General features: G+C 37.3%; 1 protein-coding gene across 1 annotated transcript in view; it reads right to left on the bottom strand.

The window, feature by feature from the left end:
* Nucleotides 1–266: 266 nt before the first annotated feature.
* The window catches only part of RRN3 (RRN3 homolog, RNA polymerase I transcription factor), a 27557-nt gene continuing 5582 nt past the window's right edge, over nt 267–22241 (bottom strand). Inside the window, exons 4-18 of the mRNA XM_011358392.2 lie at nt 19602–19691; nt 19362–19491; nt 18874–18933; nt 18447–18510; nt 17641–17710; nt 14527–14625; nt 12979–13071; nt 12190–12328; nt 10662–10792; nt 9898–10028; nt 8786–8970; nt 6517–6625; nt 4132–4284; nt 3115–3202; nt 267–2225 (exon numbers count right to left, since the gene is read on the bottom strand). Of these exons, the coding sequence (XP_011356694.1) occupies nt 2064–2225; nt 3115–3202; nt 4132–4284; nt 6517–6625; nt 8786–8970; nt 9898–10028; nt 10662–10792; nt 12190–12328; nt 12979–13071; nt 14527–14625; nt 17641–17710; nt 18447–18510; nt 18874–18933; nt 19362–19491; nt 19602–19691 (1704 nt within the window). The 3' untranslated portion in view covers nt 267–2063. The remainder of the gene's footprint in view (nt 2226–3114; nt 3203–4131; nt 4285–6516; nt 6626–8785; nt 8971–9897; nt 10029–10661; nt 10793–12189; nt 12329–12978; nt 13072–14526; nt 14626–17640; nt 17711–18446; nt 18511–18873; nt 18934–19361; nt 19492–19601; nt 19692–22241) is intronic.

Here is a 22241-nt window from a genome sequence, read left to right as displayed (position 1 = left end):
AAGAGAGACGGGAAATCCTTTGTTTTCATATAATTCACAAGAGATTTCAGAATTTCCCCCCAGAGATGTTCCTCCAAAGCATGTAAATTTTTTGAAGTGTTCATTTTCCTTGGACCAGTTCAAGCCTCAGTCACTCTAGCCTGGGTATACCATGGAGAGTGGTCAATACTTCAGATGCAACTGGAAGCACCTGGAGGCCATTCTCATGATTCTCTATTACCAACATGCAATTTATTTTTGAGCACTCACAATCACACTGGCGATATTTTCACCTCTTTAATAGTGAAATCTCAGTTGCAGTTTTCTATTGTAAAACAGTGCTTTAGTGCAGATCAGTAAAAAATACATAAAGAAATCAAAAGGACTTCTGTATGAGAAGCCTCTTTATGGGGGTACCTCCCTTTATTGGTATAAGAACAAAAGTTCCAGATTAACCATGCCATTGTTTTATTTTCACAATGAATTTTTTTCTCAGGTTCCTTTGGAATTAAATAGATTTATTTATAAATATATCCTTCTACATTAAAACTACTTCCCAACCCACAAAGACCTCACTTACTGTCAACTATTTACTTATTTTATCCAGTATACAAAAATCTCACCTGTCAGCAGTTAAAAAACAAAGAACCTAAAGGTTCTCAAATGACTTTCCACCAAATCACCAAAATAAAATCACCAATATCCAAAACTTTTTAAACCAATAAAAATTTCTATTTTCCAAAAAAGTATTTACAGACTAAAATTCAAATTCTAGATTGCCATCGATATAATTATACAAGAGCATACAAAGCCCTAGGAAAGACAAAGTATTTCATTACAAAATATCTGTGATCAAGAAAATATTACTTGCCTTTAAATAAAGAATAGGAAAAGTAGCAGAAAAATAAATATGTTTAAAGATGTCCATTTTCATAAGTAACAAAAAAGTACACAAATAAGGAATGAAGCTAAAATATGGATGAGCTACAAAATGATTCTAGCAGTGTTTATACAAATTTGTTATAAAGCAAGGTCGTTTAGACTCTTCTCTCTTGGTATTTAGTTATAAAAATACAAAAAGAACCTGGCCAAAGGATTTCACTGAGCTGAATCCATGATACAAATAGCCAGTAGACAGAGGCTGTAGCTGTAAGCCTGGCCTATTGTTACCAGCAAAACCATTGCACCAAATAACCTAAAACCTGCCCTGCCCTCCCCAAGAAATTCTCAAAATGAGAACTGGTCAACTGATGATCATATTTAAAAAAAAAAAAATCACTGTAATATTCTACTATAAACGAGTAGTTCCAGTTTTAACAGCACTCTTAGGAGCCTCAGGGTGAAATACTCTGTGCTGTGTTTTATAAAAGTCCAACCCTGCTTTCAGCTCGTGTGAATTACATTTACCTGGAACTCCAGTTTTCTTTTAAATCCATTTTTCCACTCACAAGTATCTGATCTCTGTCTGATTCTGTTTCCCTAAACCCTCTATCTCTTCCCTCCAAGCTTTTATTAGTCTCTGGCATCCCTGGACATCTCCATCAGTGCCAGCTCCAACTTCCAGCAGCTGGGACCAGCTCTGGCCATCTCCCCCACTTTTCCTTGCACCCCCGTGAAATCCCAACACACAAACACAGTTTCAGCAGAAGGCAAACAATATATTCAGAATAAATTCATTCTGAAGACTTTAAAGAGTGTCCTAGAGGATTTTCACTGAAAAGAAGATCAACAAAGTCCTATGATGATAGCTCTGACCAAAACCCATGTTAAAAATGCAATGTGTTAAAATAGGCTCTTGCCAATCATAGAAATTTCACAATAATTATGTCAAAAGCTGTAACACAAAAAAAGTATAAACAACCCCAGCCTTCAACATTTATCATCAACTCCATTGTAAAATATTGCACATGATAGTCTTCTCCTTCTGTCTGTACGGGAACGAAAAGAAACCACATCTGGTCAGACACTAGAGTGGGTGTAACTGCAAAGTAAGCTGCAGAAGCAGGTACTTGGCTCTGGTGCGATGCGACGCTCAAACAGCGTGAGCCCTGGCACTGCAGGGCACAACGGGGCGGGATGTCGTCTCAATCACAAATCCTTGCCATCAGAGGGGACTGGCCTGGCAGGTATAACACAGGCGGGGAGCCCACGCTACTTGAAGGACTTCGGAAATGCGTGTCAAAGGAGCCTGGTGTGGTCCCAACCTCGCCTTTTAAAAAGTCATCATCTTCATCTTCCACCACCTCCTGGCAAAAGAACAGATTATCAGTAAGATCACAAGTGGTGGTTTTAAAAGCTTCTAAGAATTCCTTTCCTCAGGAATGTGCTACTTCTGAAAAGGTGAATATATCATAATTTCAAAAGCATCCTGTGATGCACACTTCTTTATTAAAAACCACCCACGCAACTGCTCATCACATATTGTCACTATTTGTTTAAAGTCTGATTTTTTAACAGATTTTAAGCTCAGTGAGGGCAGGTAACATAATATGTCATTCTTGCTCACTATTATAACCCTGTATCTAACACAATTTGAATGAAAGAATGAATGAATGACCTCCTCAAATAAAGATAATGAGTTTTCTAATGATTACTTATGAAAAAAGAGGCAGATTAAAGCTGATTTTTAATATGGAAATAAATGTGTCAACAAAGAAATGAACAGTGATATTTATTATTATTGGATTTCAATTTTCTCCTTTGGCAATAACTGCCAGGCCTCCTCCTGAGGTGCACTGGAGGATATGCTGCAGATCTGCATCTTTACCACCTATCTGTGAAGATCTATAAAATTAATGTTAACCTCTACGAAATTACAACGTTACTTACAATGTCAACCTAAGTAAATTTGAGATTGTTACCTGGTGGTAATGGTCAAGGAGTAAGATCTAAATTTGTTGATCTGATTTTTAATTAACCTTCGCTTCTCAAAGTCAGCATGTGAAGTGTCTGGTTTAAACAATTCATCAAAAAACCCAGAAAACTTTTCATCAGAACATATCCTGAGCTTCGAATTTTTTAAAGGCAAAAAGAATAAAATGTACTTTTTCAAGTGTAATATTGCTATTTACTATTTGCCTGTGATCTGTAACCACATAGGAGATTCTCAGAAAGTGTGTTGAGTCACAAATTTACCTTTTTAATGGGTTTCTTAAACTCCTGAAGCTCTTCTGCACTCATGTCTTCCCATATCTGATAAATGGGATCAATAAATTTCTTTGACCTGTCAACAAGGATCACATTTCAAGTTAAACGCTACAGTGAAGATCACAATATATTTATCTTTTTTCTTACAAGACCTATTACACAAAAGGAAGTGAAAACTATGGCTCTAATAATAAGTGTCAAAAAATACTAAGTGTAAATACTGTAATTATGATTAATGTGGCTCCTTCTTTGTATAGATGAAGCATTACACTTACAGTTTCTCATCTCTTCATTTTTAAGTGTAACTGTTTCTCAACTTTGCAGAGACTGACAGTGAGTTACAATGTGTCCAAATGAAAACAACTGAATTGCTCTGGAACTTCCTCTTACATTCCCATAGTAATTTATTAAAAGAAGTCTAAGAAAAAGACTTATCTGGTTGCAGTCAACCAAGCCTTGGGGAAACAGATAATCCCAACTTGTTGTGTTATTAGTTAGAAAATAATTAAGCAAAAATCTTGCTTCCTTATACAAAGTCAAAGTTAAGTTCGGTTTGGTGATTTTTCAGAATTTTGCATTGAGATAAACCTTTTGGCTTTTGTTTATCCTGTGCAAAGGTTTGGAATGTGGTCTTCAGAGGAAAGAAGTCACCTGGCAGAAAATTACGAACCATGAAAAGACAGTATCCTCACTAGCCAGGCACCTTTATCCCCATTCCCTTATATGTTTAAACCAACAGATTTAAAGAAAAAAATAAAATAAAATAAAAATCCTTGGTGTCAATCTGGGTTCCTACTGGGGTAAAGATCGGCAAATGCTGGTGTGCCTATGATAGTCTGCAGCCTCTAACAGGCACTGTCTACTCTGGGCCTGTGAAATATGTACAAGGAGACTATGATACGACTAAACGGCTGGGAACGGCCGCTTATTGCAGAGAAATCCTAAATCCCAATCTTGGGAAAAGCAAATACACCGCTGACAGGTTGTCTGTCTAAGAGTACCTACCTCTTCAGCACACATGGATCGAAGGGGAAGAAGGTATCAAGTGGGTTTGTGCAGGTTTGCACCGAGTCTCCTCCAGCTGTATTTCTAATAACTGGAAGCATCTGGCGATTATTCCTCTCAATAATAGTGTAGCAGAAGACTAGCTGGTACTTACTGTGAAACAAACAACCAACAAGATGGAGGCATCAGCATAAAGAAGTCACTCTGCATGGACATGCCTGGCCATGTGTGACAACTATCTTGTTATGCCAAACATAACAAGCACAAGAAAAAAGAACATAAAGCAAAAAGTAATGCTTTTAGGGTACGGTTCTCTGGGCCTATTTACAAGGATGCTAAGGAGAAAGAAAATGTGGCTATCACTTTAAGAAAATGAAGTGGGCTTAGATTAATATGTATGACTCGCTAAAAATGTGTTCAAGGTAAAACTCTTTTAAGTTTGCGTAAGTATATAGCTGAGCTTATTTTTACTATTTATAAAAGAATTAAAAGGTGAGTGAAAAAGGGATTCAAGATTTACTGAGAGACAGTGGCTGATGATGGAGAGACTTGACTGTTGAAGAAATTAGAACAGTACTGAGAGAGGGACATGGGATGATTGAGCCATGATCTCAGAACGTGATAAAGAAACAGGCTTAAGTGAGTGAAAACAGTTAACTACACTGGAGAACGCATGATAAAAACATGAGGACTACTATAATGTCAATTCCTCTGGTGGTAACTGCCATATGACTTGGCAACTTTAATCATTATTGGACAGCTTCTCTTAGGTTGGGGTTTTGGTTCCTTTTTGCCCTTTTCCCCCCACTCTCGTTCCCAGTATTTATTCAGGTATATTTGCTCAAGTTCTCAGGTCACTCTTGTAATTTTAAAAACATATGTCTATTTCCATTCCAGTAGCCAAGGATCGGATTTGACTCCCTACTCCTGGTGGGAGGGTAAATTGGCAAAACCACGCTAGAGAACAGTTCGCAGTATCTGGTAAAGTTGACGAAGTGCATCTCCAACAACCCAGCAGCCGCACCTCTTGGTGACATTAGTGTGTGCCTGTGCGCCAGGACATACATAACATGCAACCATGTCCCTAAGCTGCTGTTCCAAATACTAAAATCCCAACAAGAGATTGTTTTAAAAAATTAATAGAACATTACACATCAGTTAAAATCAAAATACAGCTGTATGAGTCACTATGAATCTCAAAACCATTAAGCAAGCAAAAGCAGCAGCTATAGAACGATACATAAATTCCTTGACACAGACTTTTACTTCAATCTCTTGCTCTCACATTTCACTCTTAACCTCAAATCCCAATCGAGAACTTCTCTGACTGGTCTGCTCATGTGTCCTCAACTGTGTCCTCTACTCCCATCCCGAGAATATTCTGGGTGCAGCTGCCTCCGCTTTGCTTCATCCATCCTTACTCTTCCAGCTGCTTCCTGTCTTCCCGCAATGCACTGGAACCTTTCACCTGCTGAACACTAATACTTGTTGGTTTTATTCTTTTTAATTCTTTATCATTTTTGAGATCTCAGGAGATGGAGAATACCTTGAACTAGGTACCTAGCAAAGGAAAAATAAGGTTGCTGAATGAGAGCACCAAGCTGTCTAAGGGGGTTGAGGGTTGAAAGAATTACTTTTATTAGAGTAGAACACTCTTATCTGTTGAAGATTTTCAGCTCTGATCCTCTCCTGAATATTCTGATCAAATGCCCAAGGTCTCCAATTCACTTTCCACGTGTAGCAGAATAATTCTGTGACTGCTTATGAAGGAGTAAGACTGCCTGCGTTCAAATCCTGGCTCTGCCCCCAGTCAAGCTATGACTGCACAGAAGTCATTTAATCTCTCTGTGCCTCCAGCTTCCTATTTATAAACAGGGGTTAATAACACAGTCATAGGATTATGTGAAATTTCAGTGGGTTCTATGTAGAGTACTTAGAACTGTGCCAGGCACACAGTAAAACTATGCATTAGCTGTAGCTCCAAGGCCTGAGACAATACAGTCCCTCAGTAAACCAATCTCTTATTGTTGATTTCTCACGTTCAGTCTATTTTTATTATTATTACAGGAGTCACTCTAATGACACCTTTGATTTGTTCCTCTTAGCTTAGTTAAATGCCTTACTTATTTCTAAGTGTCTACACTTCTGCTGAATTATCCTCTCTGGATAAAAATTAATGCCAATTTCCAATGCCACCAAACCAATATAAAAACAAGATCCACACTGCAGTGTTTCTTGTAAGTACTGGGTTATTAATTTTTAAATGTTTGTTATAAACTCATTTTACTAAATAATTTCACAGTAACTTAATGGAATTTTGTAATACCGATACTAACATAAATTTACTTTTAAGTAACTTCCACCAATAAGGTACAAGTAACTCACCTGGTAATTGCGGCAAAAAAGTTAACTACCGACGGCAGGCAAATCTTCAGAGGATTCAGCTGACTCATCACTATACGTTCAAAATTTAGACTTTGAAGGTACCTCAAACCTTTGATTAAAAATCGAAAGATTTTTAAGAAGGTACAAAGATAACAGTCTTCAAGCGGCACAGATTATTTCACATTATAAAAATGATTTTTAAAATGTTACTTGCAGAAATGCTTTAAATAAGGGTCCCTGTCAGACAACGTGGAGCCTGTAAGAACATCACGAGGCTGAACCACACTGCTTGAGGACTAAACCAACTTTTCTAAAGAAGATAGTGTCTTTTATTTTTATATTTTTATATATATATATTCTTACTAATCTCCCCCTTACTTCCTCCTCTGACCTACGGATGTTGCTGTCTCCCATTAAGAACTGGATCTCTGAAGGCAGGGCATCTCCTCCCACATGCTCACGGCACGCACCCAGGCAGGGCCTGGCGCGCCCGAGGCCTGGCGCGCCCGAGGCCTGGCGCGCCCGAGGCCTGGTGCGCCCGGGGTTTGAGCCGTGACTCTGCTGGACCCAGGACCTTCTGCATGTAAAGCAGACATGCTAACCACTACTCTATGGAACCACCCCAGTGTCTTCTTTTAAAGACCCAAGAAGTAAACACACATTCTTAGTGGCCTACAAGTTTGTATGACAATTTGAAAATCAGGTATATGAATCTTAGCATACACTGAATTTAGAGAGGAAAAAAAGACCATGTGATTTGATTTCAGCTAACAGTCATGAACATTAAGAAGTTGAGCTGAAAAAGTAAGTCTCCATTCCCTAGAGGCAATGCCAATACAGTGTGTAAATTTCTTGTTCCTGTATTCCATGCACTGTGCGTCTATATATGTATGGATGTGTGTGTGTGTGTGTGTGTGTGTCAACCTGACAAGCAACCAAAAAAAACCAGCAAGACTTGCAAGTCTTAAATTAGTACTAAGATTTAACATGTTTTTAAATGTGATTAGTTGCTTGCATTTCATATTTTTTTACAAGGATACTACGGATATATAATGAAAAATTCCACTGTCTTGAAACTAATAAATAGAATCCTCTCCTATTTACTAAAAGAAAGACACCATACTTATTTTAAGAGGCAAGCAAACCAATCTGTGCTTAAGTATGTTTCGTTAAGAGATTCTTTGATGTATATTTTGATAAAAATGGGATGTCATGACTTATAAGAAATATATCCTCTTTAACCAGACTCTTACCATTTATATATATAAAGAAAAGCAGAGATTTTACTTATCTTGTGATAAAACCCTCTCCTACTACTAGATCATAAAACTATTTTTAACCCCTATCTTACTTACATGACGTAAGTAAATATATATAATGCAACACATATGAGTTTCAGTTTAGAGCTGTGGTTCTCAACTTTGGTAACTGTAGCCCCAAGAGGACATCTGGCAGTGTCTGGAGACAGTTTTAGTTGTCACAACTGGGGGAGGAGGGGGGAGGTGTTTGCAAGTGGCCTCTAGTAGGTAGAAGGTGAGAGCTGCTGCTCACCACTTTATAATGCAAAGATGACCCCCACGACAAAGGGTTACCCAGTCCAAATGTCAGTGGAGAGATTGAGAAACTCTAGTTTAGAGGAAACAGCCTATTAAGCCATTTGAATTATTCATGACAGTAAACAAAACAATTTAAACTGACTTAACTGAACGCTGTTCTTGGGGACCACAACTAAAATATACTAACCCAATAAACAATCTTTATCTACAGATTTGAATCTTTAGATAAAGGCGCATAATCGTTATGACCACAGCTTTACAGCCATCCTCACTCTCACCCTTTTCAATTTCTAATCCTGCCAATAAATTATTTCTCTGTGCTCTGGTCTCCTGAGTTAAGTGAGAATGACACCCGCCCTCCATGGGCCGTCAAGAGGACAGGGCAGGGACACAGCTCTGAGCATGGCGCTGGCACAGCACAAGTGCCCGGCCTCACTTCTGAAGAAGAGCATCTTCACATCTTACAATCACTCTAAAACCCCTCTAAAGGGGGGTTCGCAACCTCAAATTCATCAGCTGTTGAGAGGAGGCTTAAGGTGTTTTTAGGGACCTATAAGCTGTCTGAAATTATAACAGTTTGAGTTAATGTGTGGTTTTCTGACTTTACAGTTTTTATTAAATTCTCAAAAGAGTAACGAATCTCCATTCTAAAGGGTGACTGGTCAGTATACAAGGAAAACCCAGTTCACACCCACCAAACCCAAATCACTGACCTTCCTTCAGGTTTCCACTTAAAAGCTGCTTGTGTCTAAAAACAAAAGTGTAGAACACAGCTTGGCAGGCTGAGTAAAACGGTCCATGGAGAGCAACATCACAAAACAACTTTGTTCCGGAATCCTGGTTATTAAGGTATATGTGTAGCCAGTTAACCAAAAGATCTAGGCATGATTTTACAGTACTAGAGAAAAGAAAAATTCAAATCAGCTCCAGTGGTTCATAAAAAAACTACAGTGACATAAAAACACACAATTGCCTGTCATTATAAACTAAGGAAAGTCAGTCCACAGGTTTCTTTATGCATTACCCATGGGCGCAGAGAGGAAGCAAAGGAAGGAGGAGGATTGGGTGGATGGGAAAGGCAGCCTTCCAATTACAAAGTAGAGCACACAAACAGGCCCTAGGAACAACGGGAAGGCCCTAAGAATGGCTGCAGTCTTGAGGGATAGAGAACAGGTTCCTCTTATCAACACAGATGGCCTCCCGGCCCTCTCAGGGGGATATGGCCAAAGTAGGGAACATTTACCAACAGCGTACAAAGGAAAGACAGTCAGGTCGACTTCATTCTCTACATCCTAATGAAGTCCCATGTCTACAATTTAGGACAGAACAGCCAGACAGCTTTTCATTGTTGGCGAAGGGTTAACAGCCTCCCTGCCCAAAGGTATCTTCATGGATCACTGGAAGAAACAGGCCCAAGCTGACCTCCTACACAGATCTATGACCTTTAAAAGGATTTTTCTTCAGCTTTAAGATACAATTGATTCAGGATGCGAATAAAAAAAGACAAACCTACAAATACAATCAAAACAGTACAAAACACTGCACACTACCTATGGACACAACTGGACCTTCATGTTCAAGTGCAACCATAACCATACAGGACAGATGACAAAAGCTTTGTGCATGAAGTGTTCTATCTAAAAAAGGAGACTTTTTTTCTGAAATTGCCTCTTGGAAATATAAACATCTTGCAGAGAGAAGAGAAACAGATTTTTTCATTCAAAGACTGACCAAAAAAATAAGACATATTTCTCTGACTTAAGACAATGCTATAATCTTTTTAAAGAATGATATGAAAAAGCACTTGGAAAATCAGGTTACTTACATAAGAGGAATAAATTTAGCTCTTGCCAAAAGGCTTCCAATATAATTTCCAGCAGCTTGCCTGATGATGGCAGGATTATTTGGATCCTGTAATTTTTTCCAGAGATGTTCCAGAAATGCTTCTGCAAATCCCTATAACAAGGGAAGGTGTTGGTCTGATCTTATTTAATGCATAAGCTACTCTAGCTAAACGAACCCTAAGATTTTAACTCACCAATGTGGGAAAATGTCTGTTATATTGTTAAATAATGAATACAGTTAACATCATTCTTATTTTTAAATACCTTGAGATAATAGATGTACCTCCAACTTCTCCCACATAGCTCTTTTAAAAAGCTATTAAAACATACTTTGGTGCAGACTGAGTTTAACCTTCTTATCCCTAATACTCCCCTGACTGTTCCAGGAAACTACAAAATAGTTGCAAAGGAGAAGAAAGTCTTTGGTATTTTTTTTTTTTTTCCCAAAATAGAAAGCAAAACCTAAAGTTTTAAAATTCTGGATTAAAAAGTTGATTTGGGCTAGCTAGGCTCAACTGAGAGAGAATAAAAGAAATAAACAGTTAAATATCCTAAATGAGATTTTAATAAAGAAAGGCTTGAACTAAAGGGCAGGGTACCACCTAGTGGACCAAATGCAGGATGACAATTTCATAGCACTCAACTGATCTGGCAGGAAGCTGCAGTGCCCTCTGCTCTTTCCACCAATTTTTAAGGGAAAATCATGGCCGAGAATAAAATAAAATGATGTTAAGAACATACTCACCAATTTAAAGCTACAGAGATAAAACATGAAAAACTGTACATGGCAGGAGGCATGGGTGGGCAACAGGAGTTTGTCAAAGATAGTTATGAGATCTCGATATAAATCCTTTGTTTTGTTGATATCAATCTTACCTACAGAGAAAATATGGCATTTCAGTTTTATAAATACATTATTTTCAAGCCACCAGTTTCATTTACTAAATTTTAAAAAGGAAACAATACAATAAGAAATACATCCTCATCCATTAAGCTACAATTAAAACAAAATGCCATTTTTATTTTGCAGATTCCCTTTTTAATAATCCTGTTACAGCTCTCTTTGCTGAAAACCCATACTACCTTATCTCTTCACCTACCAAATTCCACAGGGCTGAGCCTTCCTTAGCACAGCCCATCCCCCTCTAAAATGTACTTCCAATAAATCTTACTTTTTCTAAAAAAAAAAAAAAAATCTGGCATTGGTAAGGAAGCAGGCCCTCACCTCACAAACACATAGCTATAATGCCATAAATGTAAACCCATCTATAAGGATAATTTTACAATTCATAAGGCAGAAGTCCTTTGATCCAGTAATTCTACTGCTAGGAATATATCAAAGCAAAAAATTGAAAATATATGTACAAGGATATTCATTCCACTCTTATTTATAATGGCAAAAAAGGGAGGGGAGGAATAAAAGAGAGCAGTTAAATCCACATGCTCAACAAAAACTATTTTAGAACAACGAACAGTATGAGAAAATGTTCAGCTGGTGAAAAGGGTGGATTATGAAACACTAAACAGAGTGTGACCCCCAAATCCACTGAAAATCACACTAATACACATGCTAACAGAAAAGGAAAAAACATCGAAATGCTAATAACAGTTCTCTGACTAGCAGGAATGTGGCCCTTTAGAATGCCTTTTTTAATCTTTTCCTGTAGTTTCCAAATTTCTTTGGTCAACATGTATTATTATTTCAACAGCAAAAAAATAGTAACACAGTCAACTCAGATTCAAGTCTTATTTTGAATGGCTGAATCTCATTCTTAAATCTAAGCAATGTGAATGGAAAATTTTCTGTTTTTTCATGGCAAAGCCTCTAGACTAAAAGTTGCATGAGAGTCAGAAGCAAATCGATCTGCTCGCTTTGGTACCAACGCAACCACAGTGCTAACACACTCAAAACTCAGTATATTATCATCTACTACACTGTTCTTAAATATCCTGAATGACTTGAGTGTAATATGATCTCCACCTAAAACAGACCAAACTCCACATATAATCTTTCAAAACAACAGTCAGTGAAAAGATAAGGGGCTTTAAAGACAAATATAACTGAGAATGATTCCCAGTGCCACCATTTTCAAGCTATGTCACACTGGCAAGTAACTTAATCTCTCTAAGCCTTCTTTTCCTCATACTCAAAATAGTGATTTTTATAGGATTTCTATCAGTGCTAGATAATGTATGAAAAACGGCCACCACAGAGCCAGGTACACAGTAGGTATTCAACAACAGTAGCAACTGTGACTATTATAAGTAGTTACCATCTACATAGCAGACATCCTTAATGTAGGACAAAAGTAAAGACAGGAGGATGTCCAGGCGTTCAGCAACAGGATGTACCATCTGATCGAGCCTTTCGGGATCAGCCTTTGTTTCATGTTCAGTTTCTACGTCTTCGTCCTTTGAAGATAATGTAAAAACTGACATTAAAAAATTCGGCTAAGTAGTCTAGTGGGAAAATTCTTAGAAGTACTTATTTCCTTTAAAGGGTAAAACAAAGAAGATATATATACACCGTTCCAGGTAGGAGCTCTCAACCAGAGATGTGAATCAGATCCACCCATGGAATTCAAAATAAAGTAACGGGTCCAGAGCCACAGCCTCTGATTCTCATCTAGAAAACCCACATAGAGGGTGGCCATGCAAACGTCACAGATTTCCCCAGCTCCTGGCACCCACTGTGAACCCAACTTAAGACATCGCCCCAGGTAGAGAAGTCCCGTGTTAAGGTATACAGCTTGTAAATAACAGAAATTAAACTAGAATGTTCCATTTATCACTTCTTCACAAACAATATAGGGTTTACAAACACAAACAGAAAGAACAAACGGAATAAAAGTGCAACGTACTTTACTAAACCCAAATTCAAAGCCTTGGAAAGAGACCAAACATTGCAAAAAGCAAGATGGCAGCAAACTACTTCATTTAAGAAATCAGTTTCAAGTTTGATGAACTACTAAAGCTTTGAAGAAGATGTGACACCACTAGCTGTCTGCCCACCCTCTGGAATTATGAGCAGTGCACATCTGCTTTCATTAATAAATGCTGACCATATTAAACAGTCCTTCTGTGGCATCTGTTCCAGTACTAGTTTGAGTTGCTATTTCCTCAGCATCTTCAATATCCTGCCGGGATGCATTCACCTATGTTTTAACAAAGAAAAAAAATAAAAACATTTAAAATACAACTACGTTTTGGGGGGAATTGGAAATTCATCGAATACACATACTTTAAAGGTATCCAGCTTAGCACATAAGTCATTACACAATTAAAGTGCAAACCTATCAATTTGTCTGGGTCATGAAGGAATTTTAAAGATTAGAAATCAAGCCCCTTTATTACATACTGACACAAAGTCAATATGAACTGTGGTATTAGTTTAAATCAGACAGCTTCAACACACTCAACATTTATTCCAACACTAAATGTACTCTAAAATGTTCCTTCAGTACAGACCAGAGAAAGACCTCACAAAGATTATGTATGCAGCTGGCCGAAGAGGTTTAACTCCAAATGAGCAACGAGGTGGACTGCCCAACCTCCAGCTCTTCCTACGCTTGCCTTGGTACATCATCCTTCTCCCTTACAGTATCAATGGTCTCCCCCATCAACTCATCTCCTCAGTCCACACACCTTGTCTCCCCAACCCTAACATATGCTTCATCCCCTCTTTACACCTTAAACTCTCACCGAGGTCTCTAACAGCCCCATTTCCTATCCATCCACACTCTCCTGAAATGCAGTGTCCCCTTCCACACTGACAAGGCAACAGATGACCTCCATATCACCAAATGCAACTTTTGCTTTCCTTTCTCTTTAAAAATGTCAGCAACATCTTATGCTGCTGACCAAACCCTTCCTTCTTCCACATCCTCCCTGCACGTCCACAGTCGACTTCCCCCTCACTTCCAATCACACTTCCTCTCTGTCCTGTCTTAAACTGCGCCATTCCACAGGTTTGTGGCTCAATCCTCACCCGCAGGCGCTACAACTGCCTGCTGAGTATTCACCATCTAGCTTGCCCGCCTGCACCTCAATCCATCCCAAATGGAACTCATCTTCCACCTTCCTTCTGACTTTTCTTACTACTGTTAATGGCAACACCAAGATTCTGTTCCACAGGCAGCTGTCTCTGAAGGCCTCCTTTCCCCAGGCCCCTCCTTCTCCACTTACAACCCAGTCCCAAGGACCAGTTTACCTCTCCTCCACAATGTCACTAGAATCCACCACCTTCCTTCATTCCCACTAAACCTGACTGTAGGCCTCTATAAGGAACTTCAACATCACCTCCGTAGGAGTGCCTTCCTGACTCCTGACTGCATCGGGTTTTCCAGCTCATGATAATGCGCATGTTCTACTCACAATATTTACCACAACTGTACTCTGACATTGGTATGACTATCTAATTAACATCTTGTTCCCCAATGACAAGACAGGACCGTTTATAACTCCTAGTACATCAATGAATTTCAAGAAATGCACAGAAATGAATCAAAAGTGAAACTGTGGATTCTTTTCCACTGCTGCTACTATTGTTTCACGTGCTGATTATAACAAATATATTTAATAAATGAAAATCAAGATTATTAAATACTTACATCCAACTTGAGTAGCTTTTCAATAACAAGCTCCAGAATTTCATGCCTCAAGGTTGGAAAATACACACTAATCCTTAGTAAGTTATGAACATAACATTCCTAAAACATAAAAAGATAAACATTTCAACACAGAATAAATGTTTCATAGCTGTGTAAGAAAAGCATCAATTATACAATCTTTAGTTCTAATTATTTAAATAGAAAAAAAAGACGACCCAGGAACACAGAAACCATACTATTTACATACACGGTTTCCCCGTCTGTTGCTGTGTGGATGGGGAGAGAACACTGCAGTCCAGTATCATTAACCTAATTACATCCAGTAAACTAAATTTGTAATTTGAGTTTTTTTAAAACAGGTTTGTTGAGATATAATTCATCTACAATTCGCCCATTTAGCGTGTACAAGTCAATGGTTTCTAGTATATTCAGAGTTATGCAACCATCACCACAATCAAGTTTAAAACATTTTCATCATCCTAAAAATAAATATATATTTTTAGTAAAGTATCCCCTGAATCCACAGCTCTAAGTGATTACTAGTTACTTTCTGTCTCTATGAATTTGTCTAGTCTATACATTTCACATAAGTGGAATCTTTTTCTAATAAAAAAAAAATTTATTATTAGTTTCGAGTATACAGTACATTGTTTAGACATTTATATAATTTATACAATGATCCCGATTACTCTCTCTCTCCCCTCTGGCTCTCCACCTAGCCATTACATTACTGTTGACTGCATTCCCTAAGCTGTGCTCTCTGTCCCCATGACCATCTATCAACTACTAATTTGTACTTTTTTAACCCTTCATTCCTTTCTCCTTGCCCCCAATGTCTCTCCTCTAAGTGGAATATAAAAACATATGTTTTAGCATAATGTTTTCAAAGTCAATTCATGTTATAGTAAGTAAACCATTCCTTTTAATTGCCAAATAATATTCCATTGTATAGACATACCCTGTCTATACAATTTCATCAGCTGATAAACACTGGGTAGTTTCCATATTCTGGTACTATGAATGCTGCTGCTTTGAACTTTCATGTAAGTTTTGTGTGGACATGTTTTAATTTCTCTTGGGTAGACACCCAGCAGAAGAAATGCTGGGTCATAGGGCAGTTGTTTAACCTTTCTGAGGACCTGTCAGACAGTCACAATCCGACCAGCTGCACCACTTCCCATTTTACATTCTCACCAGCAACGCCTGAGGGTTCTGATGTCTCCACATCCGCACCACCACCTGTTATCATCTGTCATTTAGAGCAGCGGTCCCCAACCTTTTTGGCACCAGGGGTCAGAGCTACTCTGAGAATCTAATGCCTGACAATCTGAGGTAGAGCTGAGGCAGTGCTGCCTGCGCTGGGGAGAGGCTGCAGACACAGATGAAGCTTCGCTCGCTCGCTTCCTGCTGTGCGTCCCAGTTCCTAACAGGCCACAGACCGGTACCAGGGGTCCCCTGATTTTGAAGACAGTCATCTAGTAGGTACAAAGTGGTATATCTCATTGTGGTCTGACTTGCATTCCCCTATGTCTAACAGCACAGAGCTTTTCCTATGCTCAGTGGCCATTTGTATGTCTGTTTTGTAGAAACACCTATTCAGATCCTTTGCCCATTTTTAAATTGGGTTATTTACTTTTTTATTATTGAGTTATTAAGAGTACTTTATTCTAGATATAACCTTTATGAATATATAATTTGCAAATATTCTCTCTCATTATTTGAGTTGTCTTTTAACTTTCTTAAGGGTGTCCTATGAAGCACAACAGTTCTTAATTCTGATGAAGTCCAATTTATCTATTTTTTCTCTGGTTGTTTGTGCTTCAGGTGTCATATCTAGAAATTGTTGCCTAATCCAAGGTCACAAAAATTTTAACTCATGTTTTCTTCTAAGATTTTTTTAGCTTTTACGTTTAGGTCTTTTATCCATTTTGAGTTCATTTCTGCATATAAGGAGGGGTCCTAATTCATTTTTTACATGTATATCCACTAGTCCCAGAACCATTTGTTAAAAAGACTATTCTTTTCCCCATTATCTTTTACAATTGGTTTTTGTATGTTGACCTTATATCCTGTAACCATGCTGAACTCTTTTATTAGCTTGAAGACTGTTTTTGTTGATTCCTTAGGATTTTTCTACATTAAGATTATGTCACCTGCAAAAAGAAGTGGAACTTCTTCCTTTCCAATCTGGATGCCTTTCTCTTTTCTTGCCTAACTGCTCTGGCTAGAACCTCTAATAGAACACTGAACCAAAGTAGAGAAGCAGACAGCCTTGTTTCATTCCTCATCTTAGGGGAAAGCTTTCGGTCTTTCACCTCTGAGTAGGATGTTAGCTGTGTTTTTCATAGATGCCCTTCACCAGATTAAAAAGATCCCTTCTGTTTTTATCATGAAAGGGTTTTGGTTTTGTCAAATGCCTTTTCTGCATCTATTGAAATGATCACGTAGGTTTTGTCATTTATTCTATTGACATGGTATGTAATATTAATTGATTTGGGGGTATTAAATCAACCTTGTATTCCCAAGATAAACTTTACTTGGTCATGGTGCATAATTCTTTTTATATGTTGCTAGCTTCAGTTTTCTAGTATTTTGCTGAGAATTTCTGCATCTATACTTATAAAAGATACAAGGTTTATAATATTCCACTTGAAGTAGACTATCACAAACATTAACAAAATTTATCAACTCTTTATTTAATACTTACAATATCTTCCTTAGGAAAAAACAATCTATGCTTAGGCGAGAACCACTATTATTAATTGAAAACTACACAAATGATCTAAAACTCGAAAAAGAAAAAGTAAAAAACTTAAAAAGAATTCATCTGTAAAAGGTTCTGCCTTCATATTTAAATAAGGCGTGTTTACAATTAGGAATATATAAACTAGTATCTTCTAGTAATCTTTATCTGTAATAATCAAGGCCTTTTAGATGTTACTGAAATGGACCCTGACCTTGGTTTGCACATGGGAATAAAAGGCAGCAGCACTGGGGACTCTAATCACTTGCTAAGGAAGGAATATGAGTCAAAATCCTTAGACCTAACATCGTTTAAAACTAAATCACACAAAACGGCCTTTCCATTATTTTCCTCATGAAAAGATTTCTTACCAATGTTCTCTCTGATTTTCGAACAAACGGAAATTTTTCCACCAGGATTGGCATAAGAAACCATGGTGTCCTAGTTAAAAAAAAAAAAAAAAAAAATCAATGAATTCATGTCAACTGAGTTTCTTAGAAGGTTAACATTTCCGTTCTAAGAGCAAATATAAATACGAGAGGCAAATGGTAAGTCCTACCACAAGCAACTGGAACTTAAATGCATAGCTTTGGAGAAAATCTGTAACAACTTAGGAGAAAATAAGCTGCTACTAACTTTGGTATCAATAGCACATTAAAAGGGAATTTGTTCTTCTACAAAAGCAGTAAACAGCATTAGTTTAAAATCTAAACATTTCCTACTACACACAGATATTGTTTTAGAAAGAAGAAAAAATGATCAACTTGGGCTTTTTTTTTAAGTTAGCAATAAACTTACAGAAGGCACTCAGGTCGACCCCCTCATCTAAAAGCTTTTCTTAAAACTGCAATTTTTATTTATATGGCATGACACAAACAGCGGTTTCTCACTGAAAATTTTGGATATCTTATCTATTGACGATAAAAGCGAATTCCAACACTATACATAATTTGGCGGAGAATTTGCATACAAGTTTTAAAAAATAAAAACAATGAATAGAGAAGCGAAATGCCATTTTTTTTGCAGACTGAGAAGTTACATCGACAGGCTACAAAAACATGCAGCATACAACTTGAGTTTGAATGCTGTGAACATTCTGTAATTTTCTACTAATTGATTACAATTTTCTTGAGATTTAAACATCATTATTCAAACTTAGTAATAAAAGTATACTCACGAAGGGACATATCTTGCTATTATTTGCAAGGCCCTGTGACATGTGTCAAAATTTGCAGGAAGATCTGTAAGATGAAAAGTGAAGAGTATGAGCAACAAAATAAAATTGAAAACTAAAAACTTATGTACTAGAAGCTAAAACCATGTGCTAACCAAACTGAATTACTTATCAGGAGAAAAATAATTTTGAAACTTTTCTCCATAGCCAACTATCAATGAAGACTAAATAAACTAATTATATAAGTAATGTATTAAAGGCAACTGATTGCATGTTAGTGCTCAAAATAACAAAGATTCCATGAAAGGTTGCCTCTTGCTGCAGTCCAACTATTAGAATAGGTACTGGAGTTGCCAGTAAACTTGATTATTCAGCATGCATTCTCTAAGAAACAGCAGGCATCTTTTGCTTACATTTGCTTGATACTTACTATCATCTTCGTCATCAGAATCTGAAACATCTATGTCACCTTCCTTAATGACCACTCGGGCTTTTGAGGGAAAAACAAAATATGTTAGTTATTCTTCTATCATTGACTTAAGCAATCAACAGCTACACAGAAAAGTGATTTTTCCATTGTCCAAACTAGTACAATGATTAAATTTACAATCGGGAGATGTGGAGGGGAGTCAACTAACTTTACAGTTTTGAAACGGCTAAAATCTCCTAAGTTCTAAGACTTTGTAAGAAGCTCACTAAAAAATAAAATTGCAATCCATAAAAATCACAGCAGCAAACAAATCTAGACACTTCCACAGAGGTCATTATAGGGAGCAGACATGGACCAGAACTGCTACCAACATGCATCCTGGAATACTCCATGATGGCACAAACTCCAAAGTGTACTGGGAAGTACACTTTAATAAAGAGGTATTTAAAAAGTACAAAAGAAAAAGCAAGCATAGAAGAACCACTTACGAGGTACAAAATGAGAAGCAATCATGCTTAGACATGGTCTAAGGAAGACAGTCTGTGCTGATACAAGATTACCAAGAAAAGCCAAATACTCCTCCACCACTGTCTGACTTCTGTTCAACCACTGTAATCTCTAGAGACAGAAGGAAGAGAAAGATAAAAGAAACATTTTACTGCCACAACATATACTATTTTCAAAGTACTAAATCATATATTCGTCAGAGAAATAAATGGCGAACTTACCAAGAGAATACTGATAAGCTGTTCAAAGTCTTTGGTTAAGTACATGATGGAGGAACGGAATTCCAGCAGCCAGTTAATGATCTGGTCATCCTTAAGTTAAACAAAGAAAGGTACTCTGAAAATCACAAATCTTTGAAAACAACAAAGAAAGATGATATCTATCTTGTATGAATCATCTACTTATAATACTTAAATTAGATAAAAATATACACACTTGGATTTAGGCCAAAATTGAGATAATTTCTTAGTTTGTATCAAACTGGAAAAAGATGTTACAATAAATTTTCCCATTTTAGAAAAATAAAATGTAATGACTCTTATATACAAGAAAAATAATTAAATGCAATATTTCATTCTCACTGTTTGCCCTAAAAAAGTGAAAAAAACCTCAAATGTTGATACCTGGGATTTTTTAAAACTACAAAATTATAGCAGATTCAGATATTATGAGACCACAAGGCTCCACAGGTATCTCCATCTCTTCAATAGTCGTGCTGATGTGCAAGCATGTTGATAACATTCCATCTCAGCTTATTCACTAGTCGTAAATGAATATAAGTTTTTCTCAACCCAACCTGTAACTGAGTTTAAACGTATTAAGATGTATATTAATATAAACAATGGTTCCACTACTCCCTGAAATATTTTTCAGGCAATAAAATTACTCTTCACAACTTTTAGTGACATGGAAAAAACTGCTAAATAAAAAAAAAAGAAACAAGCCATGAATAAAATATAATACCAGTTACGTAAAATAAAGATACTGTTTGTATTCATGCATATATATAAAACATACACAATAAACTAAAAGCCCCTATCTTTGAAAGAAAATGGTTAATGCTAATTAAGACTCAGCAGAGGAAAGAAATATAAACAAAGCAATACAGTGTGGTACCTATAGGAATAGACTATTAACAGACAGTTGTACCTCCAGTCATAGACTACTTATAAGGAGTAGCATTTAGTGAGATCACACCAGGTGCTGCGCATTGTGCTCAATGACATACATATATATTTCTTCCTAATCCTAACAACGCTGCAAAAGGATTAGTGTTATTCAATTTTATAGTTGAGGAAATTGAGGCAAAGAGAATTTTAATAAACAACCTAACCAAGAAGCCAATTAAGAACCAGGTTCAAGTGGGTCTGTCTATGTCAAAGCCTATGCCCCGCCCACTCTCCCACAATGCCCTGATCCACCTGTTCTCAACTTTCATTCAACCACTGAGTCCTTTCTATGAGCTATGTGACTAACTTCAAACTTCAATGGAATTGACCATTTTCTGATGAAACACCAAGTAAGCTGGCAGTAAAATTAAATCACAACTCATTTTTACTACGATAATTTCATGTCCACAACCGTTAAAAGTAGCATTAATGGTGGCTCACCACTGCATGCAGCAGAGATGAGCTAAGTTAGTGCAAATAAAAAAGAGTTAGCTTGATCCTATCTCTTTTCCATTTAAAAAAAAAAAAAGGTGTAACAAAATTATAAGGATAGCATTTAAACTGCTCCATTTTTTAAAGTAAACCAGTCACAGACTTTGTTGCTTTAGAACTGTACTATTATCTGAAGCAAATTTCTTGCAACACCCCTCTGAACTAACACGGACACGACTCATGTGATATCAGTATGTCAAGATGCCCAAATGGGAAGTGCTGATATAAAATACAGTGGAATACAGAGAAAATGGTCCTTTGTACCTGTGGAAGAAAGCGAGGGTCAGGGAAACTTTAAGCGGGAAGTGATGCTTCTACTGTCTTTAAACAGTGAGTATTCTCTGGGGGCTATATTCTTTACGGAGAGAAAATCACATTTTCAAACAACCAAAAGTAGTTCAGTATGGCTAGAGTATATAATGAGCAAGCCAACAGATAAATCTGGGGAGCACTGTGGAGCCAGATAAGTCATTGAAGTCCTTGCAAGCTATATCTGCAATTAGAGAGATCTGCTGGAAGTGTGGAGAATGGACTGAATGAACCACCATGTGCTGGAGAGAACCAGGAAAAGTTCCATTAGAGAAGATGACATTTCAGCTAGACATCAAAGTCTACAAGTTTTGTAGATTACAATAAAAATCAGACAGTCCAACTTATGGTTTGACTTAAAATTTTATGACTTTCCAGTAGTGAGAAAGACATATACATTCAGCAGAAACAGTACTTCAAATATTGAATTTTGATCTTTTCCCAGCTAGCAATATGTGTCACAATGCTCTCATGAAGCTGGGCAATGGTAGCGAGATGATTTTGCCCAATTATAGGATAATGTAAGTGTTCTGAGCACATTTAAAGTAGGCTAGGCTAAGCTCTAGTGTTTGGTAGGTGTATTAAATCCGTTTTTGACTTATAGTATTTTCAACTTATAATGGGTTTATCAGGACTTAACCCCATCTTTAAGTCCAGGAGCACTTGTAATAGTAAATGTTAATATAGTACTTCCTTTGTGCCAGGCACTGTTCTAAGACTTTAACATTCATTTAATTCATTTAATCCTTACAACCACTCCATGAGGTAGGCACTACCAGTGGCTCCCATTTTACAGAGAGACAGTGAAGCACAGAGTGTGGTAATTTGCCTTTGGCCACAAAGCTTATAAGGAAGGGAGGCCACGTAGCTAGATACAGAACACCTTTGCAG

Source organism: Pteropus vampyrus, unplaced genomic scaffold (genome assembly GCF_000151845.1).
Source record: "Pteropus vampyrus isolate Shadow unplaced genomic scaffold, Pvam_2.0 Scaffold40, whole genome shotgun sequence".
NCBI classification, from domain to species: Eukaryota; Metazoa; Chordata; class Mammalia; order Chiroptera; family Pteropodidae; genus Pteropus; species Pteropus vampyrus.
Note: the sequence above shows the minus strand (reverse complement) of the source record. Positions and strands in the feature narration are given on the sequence as shown.